The following is a 22,198-nucleotide window of genomic DNA, read 5'->3' on the forward strand; positions in this document are numbered from 1 at the left end:
CCTTATCTCTTAAGAAGTCACTGATGTAACATTCCTATCTGATTTCATATTCAACCATAATTACCACTCTGCAAATAAAATTTTTATGTAATATATAAATAGATTTATAGTTTATACATATATAACATTAAAATTTTAAAATATATATTTTTGTGTCCCCAAAGTATGCAGGCCCTCGATATAATAATATATCCCTCTACAACAATATATGGGGTCCCCAAAATATTGTTGTAGCGAGGTTTTACTGTATTATAATTGTAATCATATTGACAAAAAAAAATTTAATGTGCATTTTATTTTCAACAGCAATTGACCTTTATTAAATTTTATTTCAAGGGAATAGAGAGACTGTGCATAGAGTTTGTCTTGATGTTAAACTTAAAGCTAACCTTATTTTATACCACTTATGGCATTGTGATATGTAGGAAAATTTTCACACATGCAGCGTGAAACTCAAATGGCAGCATTAATATGTGCTGCAATTCCTGTATGGACTCTCGTCCTAATGCCAGTTTACCATCACAGGGCTGTTTGGTTAAGGGCTACAATAACACTTTTACAAAAATCTCTGTAATGATTTGCTTTAATGACTTAAAATATGCAAATACACATAGTAAACGTGAAGGCATTTAGTGTTCCGTTTGAAAAACTAAAAAAAAAAAAAAAAAAAAAAAAAAAACTTGTACATGCTCACTGATACAATTAATTTGTTTATATTTCATTGTAAATATAAGTTGTTTTTTCAGCAGTTAGCCCCGTGCATTTGCATGTGATATTTAGAATTCAGATATTTTAATACAATGTTATTGCAACAAGAATGAGGAAAGTGGAAGAAAACTCGAATTTTTAAATTGCTCACTGTTTGTAATTTTGTTTTAAAATTCTTGTAGCTTAGGGGATTTTTTTTTTAAAAAAGAAAACTTTTTCCCACTGAAATTTCATAAAACTTCCAGAAATATTCGAAATATAATAAATATGAAAAACTTAGTTTGTACTATAATGGTTTGATTTTTTTTATTAAATTTTTAATTCGACTTCATATTACTCATTAAAATAAGTCTGTACTTCTTTTTACACTTTCATTCCGTGAGCATTACAGTTTGTTTAGTTTTTTTTTTTTTTAGAATGTATATATATATATATATATTGCATTCCTGCCAACTTTTACGCATTTGGCGTAAAATTTTATTTTCATATTTAAAGTGGTAGTAAATATATACTATTTTTTCTTTTATAAACTTAATTTTTAAATTATTTTAATCACCACTATTCTTAAAAAAAATTAAGCACATATATTAATATGCGTTACTGTAATTGCTGTCAGCTTAATTTTTTTCAAATACAACATATTTTTTTGCTTAAAATTTTATTTCCATTTTAATACCACTGGGAAAAATGATAATGGAAGGGATTAAAAGTTGGCAGGTATGATATTGATAAAAAGGGAAAAAATAAAAAAAGATGTATTTTCATTTTTTAATAATTAAAAGTATTTCCTTCTCTGCAAATGCATTACTAAGATTAGTGATAAAAAAGTTAATTCTTAGAACACTAATGTTAACTCAAAAATTATCATATTTGACTAAATATGCAAACATAAAAATCTTATTTGCCTACATGACTAGACATGCTTGCGACCTATCATTAGTCAATTAGAACAAGTGGCCCTTCACTGAAAAGGTTGTACACCCCTTTATTAGACATTCTTATTACTCATAAATGCTATGAATTTTTCATTACGGTTTACCGAAAACCATTATAGCCATGGGTTAACCATAACCATGGTTTCCACCTCATAACCCATTTTCCTAATCAAGTGATAGCTGCCTTGTGCACACTTGTTTACCGTGCTTTTAAAATATGTCTTCAATGAAGAGCTCTTTTTCTTTAAAGCTATATCACTGTTAACGGTGAATTTACTTTCAAAATTATTGATTCAGTTTGTAGAAAATTACTTATGCAATCTAACAGAAAGAAAAAAAACTAAATTTCATCAGCCTTAAAGACTCTAATTCTGATATTGATAGCTACAATATTTATGAGATTTTTTGTTAGTGTGGTCTTGTGTATATTGGACCATAAACCTAAACTTAAAAAAAAAAAAAAAAAAAAAAAAAAAAAAGAAAGATAAGTCCAAAATCAGATTGCAAAATTACAGGTTTCCCCACTCAATTTCAGAAAAAAAATTCACTGACTTTTCCAGGTATACCAGGTAAATTTCAAAGTAAATTGAGACCCTATTTTCATTATAAAATTTTGATTCTTTTATTTGTAACGAGAAATATTAGATTTTCTGTGTAAAAAAATATCAAATGAGGATGGAAACATTTCAGTTTGACTAAAATGTGAAATTTTTACAACAAATAATTGTATAATCGATGCTAGAATTATTTAACTTGAATCACAATAATTGTTTAGTGTTACGGACAATTTTAAGACTGATTATTTTCTAAGTATGATATAGGAATTTTCCTGGTTTTAGTAAAAAAATTGTGGCTTTTGCTGACTATTCCCTGATTTTTAGAGTTAAAATAAAATTCACTGACAATTCCCTACTCTCCCTGACCATTGGGAACCCTGAATTAGATAATTCATCTTTATATGTATTTTGAAACACTCTTTATTGCCTCCTAAACCAAAGGCGTATTGATTCCTATCTCATTTAAGCTAAGTGTTGCAGAAAATCATCTTTAACTAAAAGCTTCATGCTTGGGAGATTGTTTTGCAACTGAACGATGCAATTATAAAATATCATCTAAACTTTATTAACATGGTGTGTAGCGTTTTTAAAAAGTTCTTATTTTTGATTTTCGTTTTTTAAAAGGTGCTTTTTTCATTGAGTGTTCTTAAAAAGTGCTTAATTTTCCATTTTCAAAAATGAGATTCTTTTCTTTATCATGACAATTTTTGCAGCGTATTATGCAAAAGGTGCTTTTCACATTGTTCTATTCAACGTTTTCACAATTTATTCAACAACAGTCTATTTCAGCGTACGTCGGTCCATAGCGTATGAAAGTGCCAATCATTTTACAGGTTTCATGAAATACTTGCGAGTTCGCATGTGAGCTGGATCCAGTGAGATTCTTGCACTCTCATGTGCACCTCTGCTGCATTTTGCAAGATATTCTCAATTTCAGGCCTTATTTCCACTCTTTGAAATCAAACCGAAAAATCTCTCGATCTTTTTATGGTGGCTAATATAATCAAGAAAAAAGTTCCATGTCAAAAACTAGTTATTTCATCATCATCATGTAAAAATCTTTGAAAATTAATCTGCATTTTGTTAATGTATACAGTGCTTAAAAATATTTTTTTAGTGCTTAAAAGATACTTAAAAGGTGCTTATTTTTTGTTAAAAGATTTGACTACGCACCCTGATTAAATTTCAGTAAGAATTCAATGAATCGGCAGAGCAGTAGATTCAAAAAAATTTAATCAAGAACTTGTGACTAGAATAATAAAATTTTAAAAAATCAAATAATTTCAGAAAGTATAATCACTATAACGCTTTGAACTGGTACTCAGCGTTACTCATAAAAATACTTTTCCTATTATAACACATTCTGAATTTTCATTCAAATTTGCATATTGAGTTCATTTTTATTAAATATAAGGAATTTCATCTTTATTTGAATCAGATATATGTTCCAGAAAGGATAATTTTGAAAGAAGTGAAGGCAATGCAAGGCTGTTATTTTCTGCAGCAAATCTATGATTTCCAGAAATCTCCTTCTCTGATTCAATTTCTGCAGCAAAATAATTATCGGCTATCTGAAATCGGAAAGGCAAAAAAAAATTTAAACGACAACAAATTAATTCTATTAGCAATTTTAAAAGAGTTGACATTAATAATAAGTTAAGTCAATTTCATAGATTCATGCAAAATAAGTTTTACCCTACCTTAGACTTGGCATTATTGTAAAGAACCAGAAAATAAATCATACTGGTGGCATAATCCAATATTTTCTCAGTGAGTTTCTAGTTGACCTGTAGGTCATAGGTTGCTGTCGACTGGTATGGGTCTTGTGATAAATTATTAAATCAGCAAGTTTTTAAACATTAGAATTTATTTTTTTATGTTTATATTATAAATTGCATGATTTCTTCACTCTAATTATCTATGTATTTCTTAAAAATATATTGGTAAATAAGAAATTTATTTAATACTACATTTAAACTGAAAGGAAAATTGTGTGAGAACATAGCCAGCAAATATTTTTATAAGACATAATTTTATTATAATTTAATGCTAAAAATATAATTTTAATGTTAGTTTTTTTTTTCATATTACTTTTGTTATAAAGTTTTGAAAATAAATATTTTTAAGAGGAATTAATGAATAAAAGAAAAAAATGAAATACAACCATGTTTTGATTAATCTTGACTGTTTCTTTTGGCATGAACATGGATGATTTCGCTGACAATTCTGGGTATGATGGTGTGCTCTTTGAGGAATCTTAAAAAAAAAAAAAAAGAAGAAGAAAAATTCGTGGTAACAAATTCAAATAAGCACAAGCATGATCTGAAATGTAAGCCTTATATTGATCGTACGAAGGCAAGAAAAATTAACGAATTATTTGGAAAGGTTTAGATAGCTTTTTTTTCCAAATGTTTTTTCCTTGAAAATAATAGGCATTTATTTTCCTGACATGTTAAATATATTCTGCATTTTGACATGTGCTTTTACAATCTTTGTAAATTTCTTTTTTAAAAAGTACAATACATTTCTTAACCGTTTTTTATGAAAAGCTAATCCTCTTCAGTGGTTCATATTAGACTTAAAACATTTGGATTTTGCAGTTATCTATAGGCTTGTTATTTATTGAAAATGGCTGACAGTTTCTGTTAACTTCCAAATTTTTATTAAAGTATAACAATGTTTCGTCAGAATTTATTAAGTATTTTTAAATCATGAGTTAATACAAACTAGTGCAATCATGATATAAATACTTGACGTTATAATGTACTGTTTTGTTTGGACAGCAGGCTCAAAGTTTTGATTCTACTGAACAGATTTGAACTAAACTTCAAATATTTGTTCTTTAGATCATAAATCTGACGTTTCAGTGGGGAAAAAAATTATTCAGAACTTAGTTATCAGGTAACACTATAACACAGTATTAAGAAAAGATAAGAGTAAAAAAATGTATAGAGTAATAGAAAATTTTATTTTACAACCAATGTGTATACCTTTGTTGGTGTATACCTAAATGTATACCTTGCTCTTGCCATACACACTCCACTATTTCTAATAAATGTATGAATAACAAAAAAATTTCAAACTTACGACTCTTAAACGATGAAACAGAAGATGTCGCACTTCTTATAGAACAACTGTCATTGTATTTTTCAACTTCATCTTTGCAAACATCATTATTACTGTTACAACTGCAAAAAAATATAATCGGGAGCAAAATATATATATTTTATTGACATTTTTTAAGTAGCTAATAAAAAAAAAGGCTTACATCAGATTGTATTTGAAATTTATTTTTAAAGAAATAACAATATATTGTTATTTCTAACTATAGTTAGGAGAATTATTGGTTTGAATTGGTATAAATCAGTAAATAATTCTTTCTAATAATTTTTTATATCGATTTATTTCAAAAAGGAAAATTTCCTTCAATTGAATATAAGTATTATTGTATACCAGCGGGTGACCGAGCTCCGCTCGGAGAAAACAGGTATCGAAGCTAACTCGAAGATTTAAATTTTCAATTGTGATTTATCAAAACAATACATGCCATAAGAAAATTTGTGAAACCATTGGTGAAAAGATAACCGGTTAAAGTGCACCATTGTAAACTATCTAAACAAAGTTTGGAAAGGGAACTATTCTATACAAAGGTAAAGTTTGAAAAGTCATAGGAAATAAAATGTAATTGATAACAAAAAATTATACAATTAAAGACACTGTTCACAACGAATTCGTAAATTTGCTTCCGTTCATCCGCTTCTTGAAAATTCTTGTCCAGGAAAAGGCGTCGATGAGAGAGGTATTGTCGAGCATAAAAGACGATGTAAACTCCGCAGGAAGACGCATCATCTTGGTGCATCCTTTCAGCTTTTCATTCGTAACAACGGTATTCAAAACGTGTCGCAGTATTTTTCTCAAAACAGCATCGATGGGCAGCGGGTTGTCGACTGGATCGCAGACTAATAGTTGACGTTCTCCATAGCTTGCTTCGTAAATTCCTAGCATCCAGTGCTCGCCTCTATCCATTTGAGCTCTCTTGTGAATGGGAATGAGTAGCACATCGAATCCTTGTTGAACGCCGTATAGATAGTTGGAAGCCTTGTTCTGGTCGCTGATATCGTTGAGAAGAGCCATTCCTTCATAAGCGCCATCCACTGTTGTAACGTAGAAGCGTGCGACAAATTCAGGGTGAAGTACGGCAACTTTGACGGTCAGGTAAGCTTGTTCGGCGTAATGGATAAGCGTTCTGACAATGACGGTATCTTCTAGTTGTCCATTTGCGGGTAGAATTGAGTTGATCGCTTGTTGTTCCAAAATTCCGGCTCCTTGAAGAATTTCATGTAGAGGTGCGTTCTGCATGTTGACAATGTAGCTTGAAATCTGATGAATGTTGAAATGTCGGACTTTGTTGACGGTGATTTTAACACAAAAGTTAAACTTTTCTCCACTTTGATAAATGTAAACTAATGCGAACCTTACAATTAAATTATTAATTCCTTCGTATATTATTGGTTTAAGTTGTCGAAAATTAATATTTCAATTGTAAGGTTCGCATTAGCATACATTTATAAGAGTGGAGAAAAGTATCTATAGCCATTATGGCGAACTAATAAAGTTTGAAAATATCCTATCTGTAACTCCGAACTGCTCGACCGTAGCGCTTCAAAACCGGCGCCAATCGATTCCTCGTGGCCAAAAACCCCAGTCCCCCAAGTTTACCGGAGTTTATTAATTCTGGGGCGATTTTCGACTTGGCAACCATTCCTCGTATTATAGTATAAGATTCAATTATAAATATATGGGATTAATTATAGATATATAGAGTTAATATAAGTATTAACTCTAATAAGTGTGTGGGCTGAGACATGTCGACCTTCATCTATGAAAAGGTACCCCATCATAGAATTGAGTTAACATGTCTTATATACTAGTGAACTGGAATTGTATATTTTTAATGGTAGATACACTACAGTACCTAGTACTTCCCTACCAGAATTATAGCTGTGATAGAATTCGATAAACGGATACCACTAGTTGATTCATTACCGTACTAGTTGATAGATCACCGTACTTTTGAGTACTTATTGTAAGAGCTGTCTTGCCATTAGCAGTCGAGTGAATACGCTGTACGTAATATGTGATCGAAACTGAGTAGCATGAGGAGGTGGATAATGTTGCAGTCACAAGTTGCAAGTAAACTGTTCAATGTGGACCATTCATCGAAGTAGGCCTGTTCAAATCGTAGTGGGCGTTTCTGCCAAGGTAGGCGTGTTTACATCACGTCCAAAGGTCACCAATGTGGTGAGAGTCACATCGACAACGTCAACCTTCATCTATGAAAAGGTACCCCTTCATAGAATCGAGTTAATATGTCTTATATACTAGTGAATTGAAATTGTATTTTTGTAGTGGTAGACAGGCTACAAAGTGATTTAGTTTTTGTTAATGCAAACTTAAAATATATGTTTAAGAATTAAAAAAAGATGCTTATAAATTTGAGTTACTCCGTTAGGAGTTATTTAACCTAAATTTTAAAAAAAAAATCTAAATGCATACTTGTAAACCTGAAACATTACGAGTATGCTGAATGCACTCGTAAACTTGCAACCCTGAAGAAGCAATGCACAAAATAAAGGAAACTTACATAGAAACATATAGATAGCTCTGAGGAATTTTTTCACTAAAGAACAAGTGCCGTGGTAAACGGCTGTAGAAAATCATATTTGGCCCTGCAATATGAAAACATAATAAACAACAAACGTTTTAAACGAAACTTAACGAGAAATTTAAAATACCCTCAATCAGGGATGAGAGTAGTCAGAAAGTAAAAAAGAGGAAATCCAAGAATGAATATATATATATATATATATATATATATATATATATATATATATATATATATATACACACACAAATTTGACAAAAAAAAGTGCGATTTTTAAACTTGTAAGCCATGTGATTATAAATCCCCATGATTAGTTTTAAAATTGTATGAATATAAATCAGATGCCTGATTTTGAATTGAGAGAATATGAATCCCGATATGAGGCTTTTAAATCACGTGAATATGAAACTCTATATCGAATTTTAAAAAAATGCGAAAATGCAAATCATGATGCGTAATTTTTAGATCACGTAAATACGTATAATGCATAATTTTTAAATTGCGCGAATACAAATCACAATGTCTAATTTTTAAAGCACGTATCAGTACAAAAATCGATGTTTGATATTACAACCGCAAAAACGAATCACGACATTGGATTTTAAACTCGCGCGAATACGAATCGCTACATAGGGTTTTAATAGCGCGTAAATACAAATCGCTATATTGGATTTTTAAATCTCGCAAATAAGAATCATAATGTATGATGTTTAAATAGCGTAAATAAGAATCGCAATGTGCAACTTTTAAATCAGGTAAATACGAAAATCGATTATTGATATTAAAATCGCTTGAATAAAAATCGAGATATTTGCAGAGTCTGGACTTGGGATTTCCAAAAGGCTTGTCTGTATTGTTTTTGTTCAAACATAATAAATAAAAATTTACAAGATTAATTGAATGAGCTAATAAATATTTTCACTGCAAATCCACCTCGATTTATAATTTTTGTTTTTCGTTTGCTTTCACGTCAGACAACAGGGTCACAACGTCTGAATTCCGAAAATACGAGATATCGGGCGGACGAATAAAAATACGGAAAATCTTATTTTTTGGGCATAAAAGCGGAGAAAATAAGTAAAAATATGGAAGGGTTAGCAGCTAGGACGTAGTTTGAATTTTCTGTTTATCTTTGAAAATCGTAAATAAATATAATTATTTTATTTCAACAACTGATTTTTCAAAGAAAAAAAAAAGCGGGATATTTATTTTAAAAAAAACAAAACTTAGAGAATCGGAGTTTTTGATAAAAAGGGCTGAAATTCGAGTGGCAAAAGCGAAAAAGTCTAATCCCTGTATAAAGGTCAACCAGTTTTATCCCAAGGAAATGATTTTTAGAGAAACTTCAGAGGGAGGAATGAGGATTTCAATACTTTCTCTCAGCGGAAAATTAAATTCCTCATAAAATATTTTAACTTGTTCAGAAAAAAACTTTCCGCGGAAAAAATGGAAAAATCTGAAAAAAAGCCGAAATTCGCGAATCCGCGGAAGAATCACATCCCTGCTCAATACATTTTAAATCGGGTGTTTTTCCAAAAAATATTATATCGCCTCCTAATTTAAGGGGCCTAGAGTTAGATTTTTTCTCATCTATTATCATTCATGCATGCATTTCATGTGTCAACCTGGATTTCTGGGAGAGTTTTCACCTCATAAAAAACAAAAAATATATTATTGATGATCACACAGCAAATACCTTATTTTTCAAATACCGCCAACCCTGCTTAAAAAAAATACATCGCTTCCAGCCAAATCTATACAATTAAGCAGGTTATTCGATTAAAAGGGGAGTGTAATATCAACACCTCCTAGAAAAGAGTAGGCCTCTGCACGGGTTACCATAAATATCCTTTAGTAGTCCAAACGTAATGGCGTATTTCGTATTTTCAACCACTGCGCAGCTTAGTACCCCGAACGTAATGACATCTTTCTTATTTTTCATCAACTGCGCAGTTAACTTCGTCACATCGGACTACTAATTTGATCCGTGCTAAGGCCTTCCTTATTCTAGGAGGTGTTGGTAATATTCAATTTTAAATTCTAAAATTTTGCGAAATTTCATTTTTTAATGTCATTCAATGTATAGTATAGCCTTGTGATTAAATAAATTCAGTTATATGATCACAAACAATTAAAACTGCCTGTGTTAGAATCATATAATATAAAGGTCATTTAAAGTTACATAAAAATAAATCAATGTTAGTGTAATATAGTAACTAAAATATTATTTGATCCCTTCCGAAAAAATCTATAATTGAAGACTGCTTTTATACCCGTTTTAATATGTCAATTTATCATAATAAAATTTTTCATTACAGTTTCTACATTCAGAATTTTTTTTATGTTGACACATTTATTTTTTTTTTAGTCCTCAAAACTTGAGAAATTTTAAATTAATGCTCTATTTTAGTTTGGGATTTTTTGAAATTTATTGTTTCAATTCATTGTTTTTTTCTTCTTCTGATTAACTCAAATCATTCCTTTTCGTGCTCAACTTACAACCAACTCAGAGTTATTCACTGGATTAAGTAATGATTATTCTACTTAAGAGAAAGACACAACTGTACACTAGTGGGTTAGCTTTGTGAAACTTTTTTCTTATCAAAGCTAATGACTGCACACCAGGAGGGGACCACGAAACAGATCACTCTGTACCTTTTTTACATTCTAAATGATGTGTGCCCGAAGTAAGCCAACAACCACTTTCGTTTACGTCAATGAATAACTGGCAACAAGAATTGATTCATTTTTTAATTTTACCCCTAACACCTGTTTAGACCAATTAATGAACATGGAAGTCCCTATTGAAGTAACCACCTATTTGCATCCATATCTTAACTGAAACAGAAATTCTATTTTAGCTGGTTAAACATTTCTCAAAAATACAACAAATATCCATTTAAACGGGGAAGTTTAACATTAGTTTAATATAATATTTTTGGTTTTATTAAATTTAATTCGTACAAGAGGGTTATTCAATTATCCGATATGAAATTTTAACTGTCAATTTAATGTGGCTTTTTTTTAAGTGTATATATCTATTGTGATATAACCAGAATTTCTGTTTCGCCCAACTGATAAAAGTGTACCAATGTGACACTTGAAGCGCATATATAAAATTTTAGCATTTGCAAATGTTAGACATTGTTTTCAAATAAACAAAAATACCTGAAATCTTGTTTATCATGTCTCTTCTCAAAGAAAATATTCGCTTTAGTTTGCATGATCCACCGATGCGTAAACAATTAATAGATGAAAATGCATCATTTTTCCACGCAGCTGACACTATATTCTCCAGATCAATTAGGAGGTGTAACCACTATCAAATGACACAAAGTAATGTTTTAAAAATCCATTTGAAAGATTCAAACAGAGCTATATTAGTGTAAACATGCATCTATTACAACAGGTTAAATACATTACACTGTCAGGGTGCATAGCCAAATCTTTCAAGAAAAAATAAGCACTCAAGGAGGTAAAAAGGAGGCTTATAAAGGAGGTAAAAATTTAAATACCCCCATAAAGTTTGGTTCTTCATTACTGAAGTAGCGAAGCAGAGGGGGGCCCCAATCAGGCTAAGTAGGGCCGTATACATATTTTTCAGACATATACTCTTTAGATAATCAAACTTATTAATAAATATATATTTATAAGTTTCATTGTGGTACTAATTTAAATTAATGATAAAGTTTAAGAATAGGTATCAGATGGAAAACAAAACCAACTTTAGATCGATGGGTACCAGCTTGTTTGGTAAGTAACGGTGGCCAGTGCGTAGTGCTGACCACAATGCCTCAACCATGCCGTTAGTCCCAAAATTGTGGGGGGAACTCCCCAGGACCCTCTGGCCCACTACGGGCTGTTGCGGGAAATCTTTACTAAGAAATCAAAAAGAAGTTAATGGAGCTTCCTGAAAAAGCATTAGAGAAATATTATAAATTTACTTAAATATAATAATAAGGCAATAACCTTTAGTAACAAATATGGAAAAAAGTTGTACAGTAATTAATGCTATTGATTTGATAGCCAACTTTTGTGAAGGATGACCACGAGAAGTAGAATTACTTCTTTATTTTGTAACTGCACTGTAAAAAATTCCGTTGTGTGTTTATGTTGCCTAGTTATATGCATCTTCTCTACTTAGATGCGCAGTTTTAGCATATAAATGAGTAGACAAAAATCAAAATTTTAATCATCCTCCATAATTGAATTTAATTCCATCCTCAATAATTAATTTAATAACAAAGATTGGCATACTTTAACTTCCTTTTCAACAGGCAGAGGCAATTGAGCAGATAAGGTTGTTATGGACTCAGATTTTTGTTTACTAGAGACTGTTATGCGCCTTCTAACATTTTTTGATGATGTCACACTACATATTGAAAAAATAAGTTACTTTTTTCAAATCATTTCTATACATTAAAATATTATTTGAAAAAATACATTTAATATATAATTGACAAAAAAGATGAAATTAAAATACTTAAAAGTAAATAAAGCAAATTCAATCAGACAGTATGATTGTTACCTAAATGTAGCAAATATTCACTGTTCTTTAAATAATGTGAAATGTTTATGTGATCTTAACTTTAAAACGTAACATCTGGATCATATTATAAAATATTTAAAAAAAAAAAAAACAGTATTTAATATTTTTTTAAAAATTGTAGTAAGCAAATGATATAAATTAAACTTTCATATTATGAATAAAGACATAATATGAAAAAGTACTTTATTCATACTTTTATTGAATAAAGACATTTTTCTCTTATTTTTTTACCCTTCCCTTTAATGTGATACAGATAAAAGTAACATTAAATAACAAGCTTTAAAATGAAAGAGAAATAAATCCTATTTAATAAAAAGAAGAAGAAAAATATTAAACAAGAAATAGAGTTCAGTAGATGTTTTAATGCAAACATTTATAATCTAAATCAAAAGAAAGCCTATCTGAAGTTGTTTCTTTCAAAAATAAATATTCATCTTCATCAATATTTATAGTTTATTCCTATGCCTCACTTAAGTTTCTCTTTAAAACTGTTCTTGTCTTTTCAACACTTAAAATTGCGCTTAAGCAATAGAAATGTTTACTTATTATAAACACGGAAAAATGACTAGAAAAAAAAACTTTTTTGTAAGATTTTAAAAAATATTATAAAGGAAAAAAAATCTGTTTTGATTTCTAAAAAGTGTTTAGAAAATAGACGTTTCCGGTAAATGGAAATCCGGATATAATACTTTGTATTGTATTTTATTTCAGAAAGGTCGTTGAACAGCCGACATAATTTTTTGGGTTTACGACTTAATGTTCGACTACGTAACCTTGTAATTTTGAACCCAATCTAGAAGACAAAGAAACTCCTAGATCCAATATCCTAAGAAATTTGCTTTCGTGGAGGACTTTTTGATGGAATTAAGCCACATTTGCATTACCACGAAGAGGAAAACCACGAAAATCTCCCACTGTTAGTTTGACGGCAAGGGGGCTCTAACCCATGATCCGTCTACCACTGAGGATATTTCATGTCAGCACTGTGGTCGGTGCAAGTCAGATTCAGAATTCGTATCGACCAGCCAACACTGGGATTCAAAACAGGTTCACCTCATTGGAAGGCAAATGCTCTATCCCCTGAACCCCACACACACAATCTCACCTTCTTATTTTAAATTTTAAAACTATAGAGCCTCAAAAAGATCTCTGCAGGATCCAGGTTTGATGAGATGATGCCCTGCTCAAATTTATTGAACACATATTTTGAAACACGAATTAAAATACATAAATGAAGGATAAAATAGTTGATTTAACAAAATCAAATGGAATTTATTTCATGTAAATTATGCTTCATATCATTTTTAAAAATCAAAATCATAAAATTAAATGTACAGTTACAATCTTGCTAAGTATAGCATTTACAGGATTGCCACTCAAATATGTAAAAAAAATTCCCTGTGTTTTCCCTATACATATTATACACAATATATTAATAGGAAACACAATTACTGTGCTCTTGAATGAGCTATATTGGGCTAACTATATTTATTAGTTTTAATTGCTGGAAAAACTTAGAGAAAAAAAGGAACAGCTAAACATACTTAAATAATGCCATAGTAAATGAAATAGATTAGATATCCAATAGGTTGCAATCTGAGTGGTTACCATTTTTCAAATGACGAAAATAAGAAACAAAATTCCTTGTATTTTCTCAGTTTCTAAAGAAAAACTCAAAATTCTCTGTGTTTATACACAATATATTATACACAATATTATATTATACACAATATATTAAGAGGAAACACCATTACTGTGCTCTTGTGTGAGCTATATAGGGCTAACTATTTGCTGGATTTAATTGCTGGAAAAAAAGAAATAGCTGAACATACTTGAATATTGCCATAGTAAATGAAACAGTTTAGTATAGCTGAAATATCCCATAGGTGGTAATTTTAGTGGTCACCATTTTTTAAAAGACGAAAATAAGAAACAAAATTTCCTGTATTTTCCAGGTTTTCCCAGTAGAGTGGCAACCCTGATTTATAATAATATAATTGACTTCAATATAATGTTTAGATTTTTCCTATTACCTACATTTAAATCAAAAATATCTTAGATGAAAAATACATTGTCATAAGTTAGTAATTATTTGACAGCATAAAACACAACTGATTACACACAGTTTGATTATCAGACATTTAAACAATCAATACATTTAAGAACAGTAAACTTAGTAATACGTTCTTTAAATACAATTAAGCACAATTTAAACTCAGTCATTTGTATAAAACAATTCGAAATGAATTGACAAATAATTATATCGTTTACGGTTCATATCCATTAAAACAGATAGTAAAAATAAATCTTACTAAAAATCAATAGAAATGAAACCATTCAGTCCTGAGCATACTTGAAAAACAACAAAGGGAAGGTAAATACACACTGAAAAAAAAGAGATTTTACATACTACAATGCACAAAACACTTTACATCCTGAATAACTTTCTACCAAATAATTGAATTTTAAATACGTAATTGAAATAATTTTACTTAAATAATAATTAAATATAATAATACTTAATAATTAAATATAATAATACTTAAATATAATAATACTTAAATAATAATTAAATACTTAAATAATAACTCATTTTATTTTATTTTATAACCGTTGTTGAACAACCGATGCAATTTTTGGGTTTACGACTACTAATGTGCAACTACGTAGCCTTGTCATTTTTAATCCAATCAAGAGGACAAGGGAACTCCTGGATCAAGTATTGGGAGAAATATAGCCTTCGTAGAGGACTTTTTGGTGGAACTAACCCGCATTTGCGTTAGATGGTGAGGAAAACCACGAAAACCTCCTCCATTTAGCTCAATGACAATGGGATTCTAACCCATGACCCGTCTACCACTGAGGATATTTTACGTTAGTACTGTGATCAGTGCAAGCTGGGTGCGAAATTCAAATCGACCAGTCATCTCTGGGATTGCAAACTTGGTTCACCTCAATAGAAGGCGAAATCTCTATCCCCTGAGACATCGCATCTCTATCAAAGATTTTTAAAACTTTTACTTTAAATTTAACAGACAGATTATTAATTGTTACATTTGTTCAAGCAAAGTCATTTTATTTTATAACCATCAATATGTGTAAAAAGTGTGCCTTTTTTTTCTAAAAATAGTGATTGATTATTAAGCAAACACCAATAGTTTGAATAGCTTATCACCAGGAAAACTTAAAAAAATAATTGAAATCTATTTTTCTTCGTTAAAATGAAGTTTTTATGTACTCAACTCTCTAAGTCATAGTATTTCTAAACATGCTTGACCACCACCCACTCTGTGTAGTATTAGTAATTAATTAAATAAAGAAATAATTGAAAGTGTTTAGAATCACATGACAGCATTATGGGACAGTAACTTTTAAATTGGTTATGTCTGATGTGCATTGAAAGAAGTTTTAATAACTGACTTTAGTTTGATGAAATTATTCATAACTTTTGTATTTTTTTATTTGTTATACCATTATGTTTTTCTTTTTTAATTTAATTATTTTAATAAGCTTCTTAATTTTAAAAATTATTTCATTATTTGAGGATGGCTAGTGGTTAGCACCTAATTTTTTTTAAAAATTATGCATGCTTTAAAAATGCTTTATTTTATGAATGTGAAGTTTTTTCAGTTTGATTTTAAACAGTATGAAATGCTATAAGAGCCCAAAACATTTATGTGTCTGGGGACCCTGCTTGCTATTAAGACACCCCTGAACAAAACAATACACTTTACATCTTGGATAACTTTTTACCAAAGATTTTAAAATTTTTACTTTTAATTCAGACAGATAATTAATTGTTGCATTTGTTCTAATAACATTGTTTTAATCACAAAGTAAGATTAGATTTCAACAATTAATTGTTAAAATCTACACTGTACATTAATATATATATATATATATATATATATATATATTCTCATTATAAAATTATATTAAAGTTAAAAACTATTCAAAAATTTTGAAAAAATTATAAAAGAATTTAAACTAAAAAAAATTTTAAATAATAAACAGAATGGTTCACAAAAAAATTTATTTGAACCATCAATTTTGAATTGTCTGCATCTGGAATATGCACAGGGGAAGAAAAAAAATTAAACATATAAAATGATAAATGAAGAATAGAAGCGAATAATGAATTTTTTAATTTCAAAATAATAAATTTCAACTTTCCTTAAATATTTCTTAAATTACATAATCAGACATATTTCTAAATATTTTATTTCATAGTTTTTTGTTTCATAATTATTTCAAACTTAGACAAGAAAAATGATTTTTAAGTTTGTGAAATAAACCTCAATGCCGTAGAAATAGTTCATAAAAAATATACATCAAGTTTTATAAATAAACACATTTATATAGCTTGATTTGAAGTGAATGTATTAAAAAAAATTTGCAGCTGAGATGGTTCAAAAATAATTAACTTCTTTTTAGCAATAAAAAACATACAGTGGTCTTTCTTTTCTTTTGGTAAGAACATAACAGGAACAGGAGATGAACCATGCAATGAAAAGATGTAAGTTTTTGATTCTTTATCATAAATCTAAAAGGATAAAGAAAAAGGTTAAAATTTCCAGCAATGTGTATCAATAAAATATGTACTACATTTAAACCATATTTATAAATTGTGTACTTTAGTGTTTTTTAAAAGGAAGTTGTAAGATGCAAATGTTATTATTAAGGCATGTCTTACATTTATTGCTGTACACTTATGAAAAAATCAATTTATTTTTTTAAAAACCTGTAAAAGATTTTTTAAAAAAAAGTGACACTCATTTCTTAAGGGCTGTGGTGACTCAGGAAATAGAGCGCTCGCCTCCCAATGTGGTGACTAGAGTTCAAATCCCTGGTTGATAGGAATTCTGCACCCGGCTTGCATCAACCATACTGCTGACATAAAAATCCTCAGTTGTAGACCCATCATTGGTTAGAGTCCCCTTACAGTCAGGCTAACCATGGGAGGTATTCCTCTCTGTGTATGTTGGGCACTCTTATTCTAAATTAACTTAAAATATTTAGATGGTTTTATTCATATTTCACTTAATTTTATAAAGAAAAATCATATAAATACTGCAGAACATAAAAATGATTCATTATTAATTGACAATAAAAAAAATTATTATTTTTAAAATCAAAAAAGATTAGAAGAAAGAATCTTGCTTTACACTGAAAAATACTTTTATTACACTAAATTTTAGTGGCACAGTACAATTAATTACGAATATTGGTGTCTGACGTAAAATATCAAAATTGAATTTTTTTTGTAAATTAAAATGTGAAATGTTTTGACACAATTTGGTGCTAGATAACCAGTTTTGATACAAACTCAATTACTATTCATTTCATTTTCTATTATTAGCGTGCATTTAAAAAAAAAAAAAAAAAACTGCATATAGTTGAGATTTACTTGCCTTGGTTAAAAATTTCAAATGATTTAGCCTTTCATTTAACAGCCTAAATCTTATTGAAAACTGATATTAATAAGTTAAAATCTCTAAATCTTCAGTTTTTTTACCTTGAAAATGATACCTTAATTGCTTAAAATAATCAATTTTAAAATTTTTGTCATCTGGCTGATAAAACTAAACTAAAAACATTACCATTTTTAAAACTAAAAATTAAATGCAAAAACTAAAATGGTTAGGTTTGTTTTTGTTTAATAATATAAATATTACAAGTATGCAACAAAGATAAAATTGCTATAAAGAAGGCATATGGCTTAAAATATTGTAATATTTTATTTAGTATGCATTTATTGTTTTATTTGAAGAAGCTTATTTTCAAAATAGCTGTTTTAATTAATAAAGCTTTTTTTTATTTTCTAAAAAGATGCTAAATGCATCAAAAATGTGAAATAAAAACTTGACACTGAAAACATACCTTACGGACACTGGTGTGTATCTTCCAATTTTTCTGCAACTTTTGGTTATTGGTTTCAAATATTTCAATGTATTTTTGCTCCTATAAAATGTAACTAAAAAATTAAACTTGACAGATAGTATATGCATTCAATATCACAATGAAAAAAGAAGAAAAATTTCATCAACAAAATTTTATTCACTATTTTATACTTTCAAATCTATGGACTGGACTCTCTAAAATTTAAACATTTTATAACCAGAGTCTTTACATTGCTTCGATATTTTATTTATTAATATTTAAACAGCAAATTTTTAACTTATAAATACATTGGATTTTACGAAGAACTGGGACAAATTCTCGCTAATTTTTGGCTTCAAGTCCACATGTTGTAAGGCTTGATAGGTAAAAAGAAGTAGATAAATTCTAAAATAAAATGTTATTGTAAATATAAACAACTCTCACCTTAATTCAAAATAATAATAATGATGATGCCAATATAATAATAATATAATGCCAAAATATAAATCCAAATTTTTAAATCTAGTTGGCAAGCTAAATGAAAAATTAAAAATGAATGCAATAGTTAATTTTTATGATTTATTATAATTACTTATGTTTAGTAAACTAATAAAAAATATATAACAACAATTATGAAAATTATGGCAATGTAAATTACAAAGTACAATGAAATTATGCTTGCATATTAAAATATATTAACTAAAAAAAATAATAATAATAATTAAGGAAACCATCTAGAAAGACACAATTTGCCAAATTCTCTGCCAAACCTTGTCACAGACCTCCATGACACAGAGGTATACTGATAATTTTTTATTATTTAGTGGTTTTCATATTAACATAAATTTGTATAAATCATTCTACCACATATATTAGCTCATTAAAAAAAATGATTGTACATTTGACTAGATAAAAATAATTATTTAGCGATTAGGAAGTTATATTTAATTTTATAACCATCGTTGAACAGCTGACCCAATTTTGGGTTCACGACTACTAATGTTCAACTTCGTAGCCTTGTAATTTTGAACGAATCCAGAAGACAAGGAAACTCCTAGATCAATACCCCCCGAGGTATGATATGTTATGGGAACATGGAGGTCTTTATGACCTGACAGATTAAACGTGCATCAGTCACCATTTGCTACACAGGGAGACTTCGTTCATGGGGATTAAACCCACGACCTCTTGGACATGGGCCCAGTCTCCTACCAACCAGGCTATCCCGGGCTAGGTATTTATATTTGACAGATAAAAGTCATTTTTAACCATCAGGTAGTAATGCAATTCCAATTTGCATATTCTGATACGGCGGTTCACAATATTATAGCTTTGGAACCCCAACTTTTTAATTAAAACCAGTAGTGATTGTGAACAAATAAATTTTTCATCTGCAATTGTGAACATTATCCTATCAACATGTAAACCAGACAATGGCGTAAATAACACCTCCGCAATCCTCACAATGCAGGAGGTGTATGAGCCACTTATAATATGTTACATGGAGGTGCACAACCTGCAGCCCACCAGCTCTTGATGAGGAGGCTGCAGTATCTAAGCATAATAATGATGATAAAAAACTATTATAATTTTCTTTCTAATGCTGAATACTTAAAAAGCAAAAATAATAATAAACAGTAACTAAATAAAGTTGTTTTACTTATTTAATTAATACAGAACATGTTTCAGCATTGATATTTCACATTAATTGTTTACTTAAGAACAATTAAGTACATATACAACTAAGTTAATAATTAAGTTAATTTACAGCAACAATTAATTTTAATAAAATTGAATAAAAATATAATTCATACAACGGTAGTTTTATAAAAAATATTCATGTCAATAATATTTAAATGTAATATTTTTATTTCAAAATTGCAGTTTTTTTCAAAAAAAAAAAAAAAAAAAAAGGTTCTTAGAAGCTAGAATCAGGTAAAAAGAAACTTTAACTCAGAAATTTATAGAACTTTCATGAGTTCCATATCATCATAAGTTTAAAAATTAATCGAACAAAAAATTGAATTAAAATTAATAGTTATCCGCATGGAATTTTTAACATAAGACCTTGGAAAACCCTGAGCGGTCATGTCTTTATTGCGGTCATGTTTTTATTGGCACATCCTGTACTACATAATTACTTAAATGTCTTTAAAATTACTTTAATAATATTTAAAATATTTCAAAATGTTCATTTCATTTTTAATTTGTTCTAGTGTGGTATAATTTTCTTACCAAATAATCATTAAAAGCATCTTCTGAAATCTTTTCTTGTGACTTTCCTGGTTCCAAATGCCACAGTCTTAACAGCTTTGTTTGAGTTTGAATCAATTTTGCCTCATATGTGCATGTTACTATGTTTTCCATAACATAAAATATGTGATTGGGAAAAATCTATTTTTATAGTTTAAGACAGCAAAAAGATTAAACCATCAGGCTTATGGTAACAAAAATTCCGAACTGTAAGTTTTAACATAATGAGAAAGAATACAGATACACTTAACGTAACAAAAATTTACGTACTTCATAAAATAAAAAAGTCGCAGAAAAAGACAATCAAAATACATCCACAAAAATGATAAAACTCTTTCACAATTTAGTACAAGCACAAACTATTCATAGCCGACTTAAAAATATTAAATAATATTAGAAAGGAAAGAATGAAAGTAGTAATTTTGATCTAGAACATCTATTGATGTAAAATAGTATTCGAAACAAAAATGCTTCTTATTTTAGTTGTAATGTTTCGTTTAAGAATTTTTTTTGTTTAACTTGTGGTCAAAATAAGTAAAGGTAAAGAAAAAATCAGCCACAGAATTTATACTGTGAAAAGTATGAAAAGTACACAGTATTTATAGTATGAAAAGTGAGAAAACTTTCTTTCATTTAAAGAAAAAAATGGATATTTACAAATGAGAGAGCATGATGATCAACCCCTCTAAACCTTCCACAAAACCCTAGGGTTCCGCAGAACACTGGGATGACATGTAAAAGAAGAAAATAAAATTTTCAAACTTGTAATAATAATGCTTCAAGCATGTAGTAAAAATAATAAGCAAAATATTTGACTTTTAATTTACATACTATTGGTCATCAGAAACAGTTTTTAATTTCTCACATTAACAATTACTCCAATCTTCTCTTGTGCATGAATTAGTAAGTGTTTTATGTATTATGATTAAGCAAGTCACGAAATAAAAAGTACAGTAACTTGCAAATGAAAAACTTTTAATACAAATCAGTCATTATGAGGGGAAGAAAAACATAAAATATTTTAAAAAGATTCTAAGACTTAATCTAGAACAGTGTATGAATACTATCATTAAAGTTTTACGTTTAACCTGATAACAGAAACAGTATTAATACATTCTTAAATTTTATTTCATATAATTACATTACCTACTGATTTAAAAATACAACATTTTGTGTTTAATCTATAAATAAGTAATATAAGTAAATTTTGGAACTTTTAATTTCAATAATATTGACATAATATGAAGTAAAAAAATAAGCAAAATTATTTAATTATAAAATTAATCTGTTAAACTAGAAGTTTTTCATTCAATCAAGTTCTATACAAAACACTAAAAATAACATGATTCCAATATATTACATTAATAGTTCGCAAAATTTTGGAATAACCAAACAATTATTAAAATAGAAAATTAAAATGATTAGCAAATTTTCTACTGACTGTTTGGAACATTTTCTTAGGGATATTTGCTTAATGGAACAGGAAAAATTACAGAAAATGAAACTTTAAAATTGGCAGACACACAAATAAGAAATTCGAATGATTGTCAACACTTAAATTTCGGCTTATAGCTTTCTACTTATTTTAGATAAGTATTCTACAGCTAAACATTACTGATACACAGATATTGCTGTTTCGTCCAATTATGTA

At 28.8% G+C, this 22,198-nt stretch overlaps 1 protein-coding gene across 4 annotated transcripts; it reads right to left on the reverse strand.

The window, feature by feature from the left end:
• Positions 1–3,415: 3,415 nt before the first annotated feature.
• Positions 3,416–22,124, reverse strand: LOC107441437 (protein CFAP20DC). Of its 4 annotated transcripts, none has more exons than XM_087150898.1 (11): positions 21,989–22,112; positions 20,530–20,754; positions 18,295–18,375; positions 16,864–16,957; positions 14,727–14,799; positions 12,123–12,237; positions 11,034–11,184; positions 7,845–7,929; positions 5,288–5,388; positions 4,365–4,456; positions 3,416–3,771 (listed from the first exon to the last, which is right to left on the reverse strand). In XM_087150898.1, exons 2-11 carry the CDS (start codon positions 20,659–20,661, stop codon positions 3,604–3,606), a joined length of 1,092 nt encoding a protein of 363 aa, XP_087007024.1. In that variant the 5' UTR covers positions 20,662–20,754; positions 21,989–22,112; the 3' UTR covers positions 3,416–3,603. The 4 variants fall into 4 exon arrangements, with proteins under 4 accessions (XP_087007024.1, XP_087007026.1, XP_087007027.1 ...); XM_087150900.1 differs by lacking the exon at positions 20,530–20,754 and adding an exon at positions 21,205–21,269 and having other exon boundaries at positions 21,989–22,068; XM_087150901.1 differs by lacking the exon at positions 20,530–20,754 and having other exon boundaries at positions 21,989–22,124.
• Positions 22,125–22,198: the final 74 nt, after the last annotated feature.

This window comes from Parasteatoda tepidariorum, chromosome 9, assembly GCF_982258835.1.
Source record: "Parasteatoda tepidariorum strain Cologne lab strain chromosome 9, Ptep-v5.0, whole genome shotgun sequence".
Lineage (NCBI taxonomy): Eukaryota > Metazoa > Arthropoda > Arachnida > Araneae > Theridiidae > Parasteatoda > Parasteatoda tepidariorum.